We start from the raw sequence: 12,818 nt of genomic DNA, 5'->3' as shown, positions 1-12,818 counted from the left end.
CTTTGAACGTGAGTCCACTTCATGTTACTTCTGGTGTATACAGGTGGTCCTCTGGTTGCATACGGGTTCCGTTCCTAGACTGTGATGTAATTCGATTTTTAGCGTCTGATTTTTGACCTATATTATACCTACATTAAGGTCTAAGTCAGTCGCACGGTACACTTGAAGTGCATATAAAATATATGAATAAAAACATTAAATGCAAAAATTAAATGAAACAGTAATTAAAAAATAATAGAACAATTCCTTCCCGTTACTTTGAGGCTCCTTGGGAGGAGGAAGTAGAAGAGGCAGGAGAACAAATAAAGCAGTAACAACACCACTGCGCGATGTTATTACCCTTTCATAATGGTCGTGACCGATATTGGTGGGTGTTTCTCCTTTCTCAGAGCTACGGTCTTCATTTTCACTTCCACGGTGATCGCTTTTCTTGTCCTTGGCGCATTTGCACCTGAAGAGCCCGCCTTGTGCTGGGGAGACATACGTTAATGAATAAGCGATGTTATTCACTCCATGTGGCTTTGAATGACGCACACACTGTATTTGTCCGCGCTGCACAAGACGAGGCGCATGTATTCACCTGCTGCGATTACTGAAACTATTTCTCGAGCAAGTCTTGTGTTTATAGAACAAATGACTTTTTTATTATTCATTATATTGTTTATTATATCTTTATTAATTTATGTAACTACGAAATGCCGTGATACGAGGGCCACCCGTATTTCTCTTCTCACGTTCTTCCTTTCTTAAAACTTTGTGTTGAGGCTTCTCGTTCTTTTGGACTACGCCTTAACACATAGGCATCTCTCCCCTGAATATTTGAGTCACATTCCCAAATGGGGCATTCAGCTTCAAAGGTTCCACGACAAGAGAATTGAAACACAGACTACAGTATGTAAATGACGAGTATCTCAAAGGATGCATGCAGCTACTTTGCTGATAGTGGTGCTCCGTCAAAGAAATCCTAATGAGTTCTTCTCTCAAAGCACTCACCTCAACGCCGCCCTCCCTCCCGTAGTCAAAACACACAAGTTGAGGACAAAAACACAAACACTGCTCGCTCCTCTCCCCCTCTTGAGCAGACACGTGTGCACTAGCACACGTACTGTAAACGCTCGACACAAGTGAGCAACAGGAAAAGGCCTGGCTCGCGATGCCTTCATTGTCTTCCCTCTGGCTGGCTTAACATTAGGTACATTTCTAACCTTTGTCCTGCTTGTTCCTCTTACTGGCCCGCACCTCGGTCATACTGAAGTCTACGTGTGAAAAGTAGATAGTGGTGACCAACTTCCCGTCTAAGGGGCTATATCCACATGGAAAAGTTTTCAGGTCAAAATGGCAAAGTATTTTATCCTTTCAGTCTCTCATCCACACGGAAAAGGCGTTCTGGGTTTTCTTTTTTTTTAACGGCTTCCAGCGTGGGAACATCAGAAAACGTCGGCCCGTCATTTCCATGAAGACGAGCGATCTGCTGATTGATGATGACATCACCGGCCACCCGCCGTCACGTGACCAGAAGTGAGCTTTGACGACAAGCCAACATATCTGAATATTTCGACTGGCATGACTCACCGCAGTCGACATTCTCCTGGTATTTTCTTGTCTCACACTACCAAAATGACTCGCAGAAGTAATTCCACTTCTCGTAAGTCTAGAGGAGCCTTGGAAACCGGAAGACGACGGACTTATGAGCATGTGTTCTTTTTCTATAGTCGCTGTGTCATGTGGTTCTGTCTGCACTACACGTAGGTGAGCCTTGTGTATTACATAGTTTTCACCAAGTGATCCGATCCTGCCCGGATGCAACTATTTACTAATGCGCAGTGTGGACGCAAATTTTTTTTCAACCTGCCAAAACAAAAAAACATCCCATGAATATTCCCGTGTGGGCAGGGCCTAAAGGGGAGACGCCAGCCTTTTGGCCTTTCAGTGCTTTGTGTGCACACTTTCAAAGTTTACCTTGATGTGCGGGCTCCATTTGATTTGAGACAGTGGAGAGCCATAAACAAGTTAGGCCTCTCTCCTTTGTACAGACAGCTTGCAGTAAACGCTGAACGCAGATTGGAGGAGCTGCAGTGTGGAATTCACTAATGGCACATGCATGTTGGGGCCCATGAAGGGTTGGGGGGGGGTCATTTCAGCCATCAGTGTGTGCACAAACACACAGAGAGCCTGTCTGCAGCCCCCATTCCCACTCAGCCACTCTGGTCCTCCCCCTGCACTGCACAGAAAGCCTAGAACCACTCGGCTTTTTGCTAATCTTTCCACAAAGTTTATGAACGCGGGCAAGGCAGCACAGACGCCGACAAAGACATTTTCTTGTTGCCACGTGGATGCGAGGTGCTCCACCTTAAAGGTGTTTGTTAATGTGGCGGGCGGTCATTACGCGGCGAGAGCACACAGGCTGAAAGGAATGGGGCCACAGGCCTCAGGCTTTAAATCCTCTGTGCCAATAGACTCTGTGAAGCAAAATAATGGCATCACTCTGTGTGTGAGTTAATGGGAGCTGATAGCATGAAGGCTGGGGGGTCAGCGGGTCACGGGCTTGTGCTAAGTTGTCAGGGAGCTGAATGCTGTCCCTGGGCCCGCAGCAGGGGGAAGAGTAATGTAGCGGGGGAGGGAGACCCCCTGCCCCTACTCCTGTGGAATGTGAGGAAGAAGAGTGCAGGGGAAGAACACAGAAAGGAGTAAAAGGCACACAATATGAATGTAAGCCTGTTCTACACCACATCTCAGACTTTATGAGGTGTGCACACAGGCAGCGTGGACGACCGTGCAAGCGTGTGTGTCCAGTCCACGCAGGATGGACGTCCACCGGGGGAGCACTAACTCACTTTGGAGTTTGCTGAAAAGAGTTCACAGACAGCAGCCGTGAAAAGTGAATTAGCAAGCGGATTTACTGGTCAAGAGACCATTGGGAGAGGCCGAATTCATTCCTGCGTGACAAGAACGGGTTATGGACTTTTCATTTGCAGTTGTCTTTAAATCACATGTGGATAAAGGTGCAATTTCAGTTATTTATGTTTACTTGTTGCTGTTTGCGTGCTATAAAACAGTCTAGGTCATTGTAAAGTGTAAAAAGAAGTGAACATCTGGTGGATATCATTCTTCTCTTGTTTTGTGAATACTTTTTGGGTTTTTTTTGCTGCTCCTTTTATTGGAAAACTCACCCAAAAAAGGCAAAGAAAGCAAAACACCTCCCTGAATATTTGGGTCAAATTCCCACGTGGGAATATATCACATATAAGAGATTTCATTCCTCTCTGACAAGAAGGTGTTTTGGACTTCGTTTTATTATGATTTGCAGTGGAAACAGTGAGTGTGTCCTGCCTCGTGTTTAAATCATTATAGTGACCTCTTGAGGCGGTGGTGTGAAGTGCAGGTGCTCTCTCTGACTGACCTCCATACACTCTCAGGATATGTATAGTCTGCGTGTGTGTGTGTCAGATGGATATGCACGTAGTGATATTTATACAAGGCTTAGGTTTCGATCCAGTCAGTACATTTGCATGCACTAAATTAGTCAGATGCAGAAATAATTAGATTTCTCCATTTTTCACACCTGAGCGTGACCTGTTTATATGCGCTATAGTCACTGCGATTATTAGTCATACGCTGGGTGCCTCCAAAACACTAGATGGCGCTCATGCTCCTTTGAGCGGGGGGAAATGTTTGGCTTTTCTGGTTGACCTATTAGGTCACATACATATATACAAAGCATATGGCCGGCATTTACATGTAGGCTTATTATAATCGACTTCAGGCATGGCTTTTTGTAAAGTTTCTTGCAAGTTTCCTGTTGTTTTGGGCTTGTTTTCAGAGAGCTCTTTGCTTGTTTCTCTTACAATACCTGGCAACACTGTCACTGTGCCTCGACTGCAAACATGCATGAGAAGGACTTCTAAGAGCCACATTGTGCTATAAATTATGTCTCCTTTGAAGTGATTATGCAAAACATTTACCTGCCAGACACAACTGTTGCCCTCTATTCGATTTATGACGCGCATCTTGAGCTGGATGGCTAGCAATTTGCACAGAGACAATACAAAGTACGACTGTTCAGCGTCCTCAATTCATATGTACTGTAATTATGCCTCTAACGGAAGACATGGTTGTCTTGTTTTTGTCCACATTCTTGAGGGACACAACGACAATTTTGATGGTAGCTAAAGATAGAACCACCAAAAATTAGCTTGAACAACTACTAGTAATGTGCACACAGAAAACATTTTCTGCATAATCATGACCCACTTGGCCACAATTAATTCCGAGTTATATCTGGCTGTGGAGACTGGCGCATGCTCAGGATGCTGGCTCCGTTCCGTTACACATATGCAAGAAAGAGAACTGGTTTCCAATCGGATAATCTAGGTATGTTAATCGGACTTTTAAAAAGCCAAACATGATCTAATTAAGGTGTTTACATGCACGCTTAAAAGCTGTTTTTATGCCAATTGTGTGCATGTAAACGTCCTGAGTGCCCCCTTCAGTATTTATGGTGTGGCCATCTGCTCCCACCAATAAAAAAGAGATAGCTCATCCTTCCTCTTTACTAGCCATGTTTGCTTTTGTTTATGTTTTGACTCCTGAGCGTCTCCCTCATGTATGTCTTCCAGATGCCAGCATGTCACCTGATGCCCCCAAGCAGAGCCACTGGTGCAATGTGGCATACTGGGAGCACCGCACACGCGTGGGCCGCCTCTACACAGTGTACGAGCACTCCGTCAGCATCTTCTACGATCTACCTCAGGGCACTGGCTTTTGCCTGGGCCAGCTCAACCTGGAGCACCGCAGCAGCACGGTGCAGCGCACACGCGGCAAAATCGGCTACGGCATCCTCCTCAGCAAAGAGGCGGACGGCGTGTGGGCATACAACCGCAGCGAGCACCCCATCTTTGTCAACTCACCCACTCTGGACATGCCCAACAGCAGGAGCTTGGTGGTGCGCAAGGTGATGCCAGGCTTCTCCATAAAGGTGTTTGACTACGAGCGATCATGTCTGCTGCGGCACACAGCCGAGGCCGACCTCCTGGACGGACCCTACGACCCCAACAGCGTGCGTATCAGCTTTGCTAAGGGCTGGGGGCCCTGCTACTCCAGACAGTTCATCACATCCTGCCCATGTTGGCTGGAGATCCTCCTCAACAGCCACAGATAACACGGACCCCCACAGACCATCCCAAATATCATCTACCTAGATTTAATATAAAGTTTTATATATTATATGAAATATATATATTATACTTGTAAATAAGGAGTCCTTTTTACAATGTCATTATTTATGTATGGTGCAATGTGTATATGGACAAGAGGAAAAAAAATGGAAAATGCACTTTGGCTTATATATATATATATATTATATATATAAATATATATAAAAGAAAGAAAATTTCAATACCAACTTGAGAAATTATACAGCAAAATTAGGATGAGCCTGGATTTGGTGTATAGTTTTGATATACTATTAATATCCAGATGAAAAGCTAACACCATTCACACATTGATAATAAAGTATTCGCATAATAAGCTCCTTTGTTTTGGTCTTTATCATTAGTGCTTTTGATGGTTACAAACATTTTTTTCATTAATAATAGTGGCTCGATTCAATTGTTTAGATATACACTCACCAGGTACAATTTTAAGGACGTCTATAAAAATTCTGCCTTCCGAAGATGATAATGCTCACTTATGAGAGGTTTTAATTTCTTGTGGTTGTAGTTTGCTGTGGTGTACAGGTGCATCCTACTGAGAGCTGTTTCTAATATTTTGCTCACCTTAGCTACATGTAAGGGACACTAGTGTCAAATGTAGTTTGACTGTCCCGCATGTCCTTGGGGTCCTAAGAAGCCATAGTGATGAGATGGTGGCAGTGGAAAGAAAAAAGGCTGCGCACTTTCAAAGGTTCTAATATCTCAATTCAGGAGTGTCTTGAGGTCTCACAATGGACGTGCAGGGGTGGGGGGCGCAACTGCAGCAACTTGAGACGGCCTCTGTGATGCTGGAATGTGCACTTTTTACAAGCCTGCTGGAATCTTCCAAACTGCTGCCAGAGTGGATGTGGGTTTTGCCGGCTTCCTTCATAATTGCTAGTGTTCGGTTGTCAGATTGGTGGTGTGTGTGTGTGTGTGTGTGTGTGTGTAGATGTTTGCCAGCATTCAGCAAAGGAGGCATTCACCTCCTCTCGTTCTGCTTTAATGAGTTCACAACTGAGCAGCTATGAGGTTTAATGGACAAGCATCAAGTTGCGATAAGCAGTTTCTGAAAAGTTTGTGAAGCGCAATGTGTTTTTCTTTCAACCTGATAATACAATTTCCAATTGAATGTGCTGCTGCGCGCTGCGTCTCGCTCTTTGCCCTCCATCAAGAGGATCAGACAGCCTCCTTCCAGGCCTGCTGTCTGTCTGGAGCCAACACTGTGGAGAGGAGTGGCTCCACTCTGCCTCTACTCACTTCCCTACAACTGGGGGCCATTATCCTCCTCCTTTGTGTCTCTGTTATGGGAAAAAAGGGTCCACATCACCACTGGAGAGGAACTAGCAGACAATTATGCTATACAGGGGTGGGCGAGCAGCTATAAGATTCCTAGTGGGCACATTACACAAGCCACCACAGAGACGAGAAGAGGGGCTTTAATTAGACAGAGGGAGCCAAGTGACAGTTCATGAGGAGTCTGTAAGTTTGTGGTATAGGAGCACTGCAGCTCGGCATGGCGCACAGAAAGGAAAAAGTCCATGTAAGCAGCTTTGGGAATGGTATTGATTAGTGCGCCTCAATCATTTCCTGTAGAAGTCACCCAAAAAACAAGTTGCCATTTTGAAGTCGTATTTAAACAGATCAAGGGCTATTAGAATGGCTCTTTCTTTCTCACATTAACAATAATGAAAAAATGCATCATGTTGTGATATCTGTGCTTAAGATTCAGGGTGCATGTGAGTGTCTGTGTGTGTGTGTGCACTGCTGCTTTTTAAAGCTCAGAGTTTCCAAAGCCTGTTATTAGAGTTGTGTGCTGCCAAAGCTTCAGTGCATTCCTCAGACTGCAGCCTATCCTGACGCCTAGAAGCCTGCAGCAAAACATGGAGCTCTTTTACGTTTTTAGTCACTCAATTAATCTGTTTCTATAAAGAAGATGCTAGTTCACAATAGACATAAGCAGTAATGCTTTTTCTAAGGGCCCATGAAGGACAGGGGCACTACAAAATACAAAAACATAATTTTATTTTTTAGTGCTTTTTTTTCCCACGGTGGCACACCTGGACACGAGGAGTCAAAAACCGACAAAAATGCCAGTTTCTACCGAGGAAAAACATTGTTTTGTTTGTTTTCTTTGTCAAAAGTTGTAAAGGGCACCCATACAATGTCCATCGACATAGCTAGCACCTGGACTGGCCCGTGAATGGCAGCAATGGGTCCCAAACTGTTGGGAAAAAAAATGTAAAATGAATTTGAAAGCGAAGAAGCTACTTAGCGATCGTTAACCCGCGGCTCTTCAGCCTCCTTGTTGCGGAGCCCTTTGCCGAGCTTTTTGTTTTTTTAAACACCGAAATAGGGGAAATTTGCATTTTCGAAAATATTGTGAAATATCCGACTTTCCGCAAGTACATGAATGCATCTAGACTGCGTTCTCACTGCTGATTGGCTGAACAAGGGACGGGGACGTAGGCTAGCGTATGCAGTGATTCTCGCTGGAGACAAAAAAGGTGAGGGAGTTTGGAGTCTGACGCAAGTTACTGCACTGTAAAATAAAACTATGTAATTAATGAGAGCATAGCAGTATGTTTTATAACTGTACTGCACTTTAGGTATGTGTTCGGTGCCCGTGACACGCTAATCGCCGAGGCGGTGACTCCGGGAGAGGCAGATAGTGTGCTGCGGGGCTGACTGTGCATTGACCACTTGAGACTACTGTGAGTCGGGACGGGCCTCTCGGCAGCAACCTCAGAACAATACGTGCTTTCACTTTTACATCTCCCAATACCAGTCCCTACATTTGTTGCTAGTCGCTTTTGGGAAAGTAAGTGACCAAGAAGCTATTCCTTTTGAGCAATCAACATTCATATGCTGAAATGTGAACTCTGATGAGTTTTTTTTATGTTAAAGTTGGCTACATTTTGTTTTCATTTTAAACAAATATGGAACCACTCAAAAAGGTTTAGCTAGGCTTGGCTAGGCCAATCACATTTGTATGGGAAAAGTAGCAACCAAGGACTCTAAATGGATAGACTGTCAACTCGGCATCCACTTCCTTAGTATGCCCTGCACAGGTTTGGCCGCCATGACCGCCTGGCGTACTACACTCTGTTCCAATCATTTGCAAATGATCCAACAGCCCTTTCCATTTAGAGTTCTTGGTGCCAGCAGTGAGGTAATAGCACCTTAGGAGACAAGGTGACATTACACAGAGCTAACAACTTCCTGCTCTTGGTCTTCCTTCTCATGAAAACCGGCCCACAACAGTTTTCTCACCTCTGCCCAGGGTGTTAATTACAGCTCCTCGCAGCTGCCATGCTCGCCACTTTGCAGGGCGTGCTGATACATGCCGGAGCACTGGGGATCCATGCTCGCACAGGGGATTATGGGATGGCACGCCAGGAAGAGCTGCTCTCCTAATTTTCTACTTTAAACGGGTAGAATATTGCGCCGCCCAACACATGTCATTATGTGGTTTTAGACTACTAGACACAGGTAATGGTACACTTGGCGTTTTTTTAAGTGAAAATGGAAGAAAATTGTAAAGCTACATGAATGCACCAGGGCAACCGCGGAGCTTTGAGAGTTGTTGTCGTAACACAGATCTTGTTTTTGATGTTCAACTAACAGTGTGCGTCTATAAACGTCAGTAACCTGGTTATTTCTCATTTATTGAACGCTAGACGCTGTTTGCACCGTGATATTGTATTGTGTGATGTATGCCTTAAGCATCCAGCAGGTCACTAACTGCTGAGCTCAGTTAGCCTCGTCAGCACCGCTACCATTTCATTATATTGTTAGCATGCTATTTCAATGTGTTTAGTGTACTGCTAATAGCTGAAATGTTATGTCCCTGTACATTTGTGTATATGTCTATGGAGGGGCGGTCGCTGTGTGTGACTGGCCAATCACACAGCGTGAAGAGTGAATACATAATGAGGATTTTTTGTCATCACGATTAGGGATAATGATGAGCTGTACTCGTTTCATGCTTGTACTCGGCAAAAATGCATTATCCGTAACGGATACTTGTCCTTAACAACTACGGTGTTTTCGTTCCACACTAGTAACATCAGTCAAAAACATTTATTTAGTAAGTGAGTTCACAAAATTCAAGACCAAGAACCGAAATTTCATCTGGAAAGGCAAGTTGTTCAACTACACAATGGCACACAGAACATACCTGGGAGGCTGAATAGGCTAAATTAACATAGCAAGCCAGCGAGTCCAACAAGCAAGCTACGGGTAAGCAAGTTCACCGAGCTCCCGATTTTATTCCGCATGACTGAATCCAAGCCAAGAGTGCCCACTTGCGGCCGTCGACAGTAATGTTCACGTACTCGGTTCATGTCAGTCAGTATGAATTACCATTTAAAACATATGAAATTATAATCAATATATATATGTATATTTTGATGCATAAGTCGCACCTGACCATAAGTCGCAGGACTGGCCAAACTATTAAAAAAGTGTGACTTATAGTCCAGAAAATATGGTATTATAAAACGTGTTTTTCAAAACACATTTTATATGAAAATATTTTTAAGATGAAATCAACACTCTGATTCGTTTTGGGAAAAGTGGCTTGGTGCACATGCTGGTTTACATGGAACAGACCCGGATTTCAAGACGACTTTTCAGACTTTTCTACATTCGGGTCAAAACAGTAAAAGTAATGCCGTCGGACTTGAGTATTTTTACTTTATTTTCGTTTTATTACACAGTGGTTAGCTTCTTTTTACATTGGTTTGGCAGTTGAGAATGTTAAAATGCTACTTAAAACATTGCCTGTACTGTGTTTAGTGGTTTTAGGAGGAAGACACTGGAATCGATGAATTCAGCTTCAAATGTTCCTATGAGAAGAAATATTGTAAAATTACAAGTCAAGCAGCAACCTTGGAGGTTCCACTGTGTAGTTAAAGCCACCAAGTCAGCCTTCAATTCAGCACTGATTTAACATTTTGTTGCCTTCTCAGAAGGAAGGCAAAAAACAAACCAGTTGTGATGCTCCTCTGCACGTCTTATCCTCCCTCGCTCCCTCCTTCCCGCTCCCCTTCCCGCCCTCGGGTAATTACAGGGTGCACCAGGGGCCTCTCTGACGTACTAAAAGGATTTATTTTAGTGAGTTTCCACAGAGGTTAAAAGAATGCCACAGTGTGAGCGCATGCATGCACACACACACACACACACACACTCCCTTTGGCAAAATTCTGACGGCATATATCAACATCGTATCACCTTGTGTGATTCACATCACGCAAGCATACTTTCTTTTATGCCAGAGAGATATGCTAAAAACAATTTGGCGAATACTTACAAAAAAACCGGCAAAATCCTGCCGACCTTCTCCGAGTGGAGTCGCGCACACACTCGTGGTGACACAAAACAGGCGTCTGTGTGACAACGCTCAGTCCTCACAATTATATTTGCTTTTAATTACAAGGCTGCAGAAATGCTTTTAATCACATTAACTTGCAAAGGAAGTGTGCTCTTTTCATGTGCACAAAGGAGTTTCACTGATGAGAGGTGTGTGTTTGTGTGTGCATGTGCGATAGTGTGTCAAAAAGGCCTCTAATTTATAGCAGCCTTTAATAGAGCTGCTTTACAGGCTATAATCAAATCCCTGCAGACCCCGCTATCTAAATTGTGAGGCAATAGCACATGAATGCTGCCATGCTGACATGCATTCAACCAGTGGGCGCTTTTCTGGAACATGGGATCTATTCTGGAATATGTTCCAGAATATATGGAAGAAAGGGTGTCAAGCTGCTGCTTCTCCACAGGCCCACTTTGTGCTTTTAGAACATTTTTTCTCCCGAGAAGCTGTAAAAGAGAAGATCTAGGATCGCTGACCCCCACCCACCACCCCCATCCATCCATCCGCCCCCTCTTTTTTTCCCCCCCCCCCTCCTAATATGTTCCATATTGTGAGTTTAAATGGGGTGGATTCAGGAAATGCAGTCACACCGCTTTGCCTTCCAAGCTTCCAGTCTGAGGTTTGGCGTGAAGCTCTTGGTGGTTGAGTGCATGGGGGCTGATTGGGTGCTGCTCATGTGGGCTTCCCTCCTCCTCGACATGTCCACATCGCTGCTTCTGTTTCAGCTCATGTGGCCTGCACGTTATTTCAAGTCTTTAACCCCTGTTTACATCCTGCATCATTATGTTCACTTCTGTAGACGGCTATCGGGCAACACTTTGCTTACTCACAAAAAAGGCTGGGTGAAATACAACTCCTTCAGCTCTTTAATTAACCTGTTTTTCCTTTTTTTGTCATCTGGTGGTTGCACTTAGTCATTTCCTGTCATGCTCTCATCCACATTTACTTATGACAGGCCACAAAAAAATCGCCTTATTAAAAAAAAAAAAGAAAAAAAAGGATGATTTTGTTGCTATAGACACTGTAACATTTTTACGGTGTTTTAAAACACTAAACTCATTCTTTTCCACACTTCTTCTAAAAAATGAGACATTATCAAAAACTTTCCCAACCTACAGACCTCTGGTGAAAAAAAGGCCTTATAGTCAGTCTATAAAAAAACATTCCCGTAAGACATAATGTAAATTAAAAAAGAATGACTTCCAGGGTCAAATTGTTCATCCTAACACTTTTTTTTTTTAACTTAATAGGCAATATTTTAACATTATTAACTGTAATACTCCAGTGTCTTCTTAGAAGGTGTGGCGCTCGCTCTAGTTAGTGAATTTAAATATTTCGGCTTGACATTGGACTCTATGTTAATATTCAAAAAACATGTCAAACAAATCACAAATACAGTCAATTTTAATGTTCAAAACTTTAGACAGGTAAGACCTTTTATGACGCTGAATGCCGCAAGAATGTTTTTACACTCGATGATTTTTTTCCCCACAAAACTGCATCACAACTTGGTCTCTTGCTGCTGGCACAACGATTAAATCTATACAATCTCTTTAAAAAGGCTATTAAAATAGTTTTGTTTTTAAAGTTTTGCACGGATTGAAGGATTTTATTCAACTGAAGGTTGTGAGCAGGACGGGCACGAGGGCCACAGCTCGTGGGGACTGTGCGGTACCAGACAGAAGTACCACTATCGGACAAATAGTGCTGTCAGTAAAAGGAGCAACATTTTGGAACAGCCTACCATCAACAATAAGAGATTCTCAGACATACACAATCTTTCAAAACCAATCTCAAAAAGTGGATGAAACAAAACCAAGTCTGTGGCCACTTGAAGCCTTTTCATGTTCTGTGTTTATTTTGGTCTTTTATTGACTATTGTGTATTGTTTTTACATTGTTTCTTATTTCCTGTTACCTGCCAGGGGACTACAGATGGAAACTAGCAGTTGTGCTATAATCTGGCATATTTACATCTGTATTGTCTGCTGATGTTCATCAATATGCATTGTCCCTAATAAATAAAAAAAAATACACGTACTCACGTATTTTACTTAACAGTAAAATGTAAAAACAATCAATTTTGCACTCACTCTTCGCTTGGATAATAATAATATTGAAGGAAGACGTCCACTCCTTTCTGAACATGCGTCCCTCAGCAATTTAGATAAATAGCCCTGCTTTTTGCATGACACCTCTACTTTTATAAAATGTGTTCTGTTTTCTTTATGTTATCTTTCATTTACATTCTGGAAC

The 12,818-nt window shown here is 43.3% G+C and overlaps 1 protein-coding gene across 5 annotated transcripts in view; it reads left to right on the top strand.

Annotated features, from left to right (window-relative positions):
* Positions 1-12,818, top strand: part of smad6b (SMAD family member 6b) — a 60,849-nt gene that overhangs the window by 29,372 nt on the left and 18,659 nt on the right. For 2 of the 5 annotated variants that reach the window (XR_008570363.1, XR_008570362.1), the window contains exon 4: positions 4,617-7,903. Coding sequence is in view for 1 of the 5 variants with exons in the window: in XM_054775793.1 (XP_054631768.1) it covers positions 4,617-5,158 (542 nt within the window). In the remaining 4 variants the exon portion in view is untranslated. Of the gene's footprint in view, positions 1-4,616; positions 12,523-12,818 lie in introns of those variants that run through there. The other 3 variants (XR_008570365.1, XR_008570364.1, XM_054775793.1) reach the window with 2 other exon arrangements.

The sequence above is a fragment of the Dunckerocampus dactyliophorus genome, chromosome 5 (genome assembly GCF_027744805.1).
Source record: "Dunckerocampus dactyliophorus isolate RoL2022-P2 chromosome 5, RoL_Ddac_1.1, whole genome shotgun sequence".
NCBI classification, from domain to species: Eukaryota; Metazoa; Chordata; class Actinopteri; order Syngnathiformes; family Syngnathidae; genus Dunckerocampus; species Dunckerocampus dactyliophorus.
Note: the sequence above shows the minus strand (reverse complement) of the source record. Positions and strands in the feature narration are given on the sequence as shown.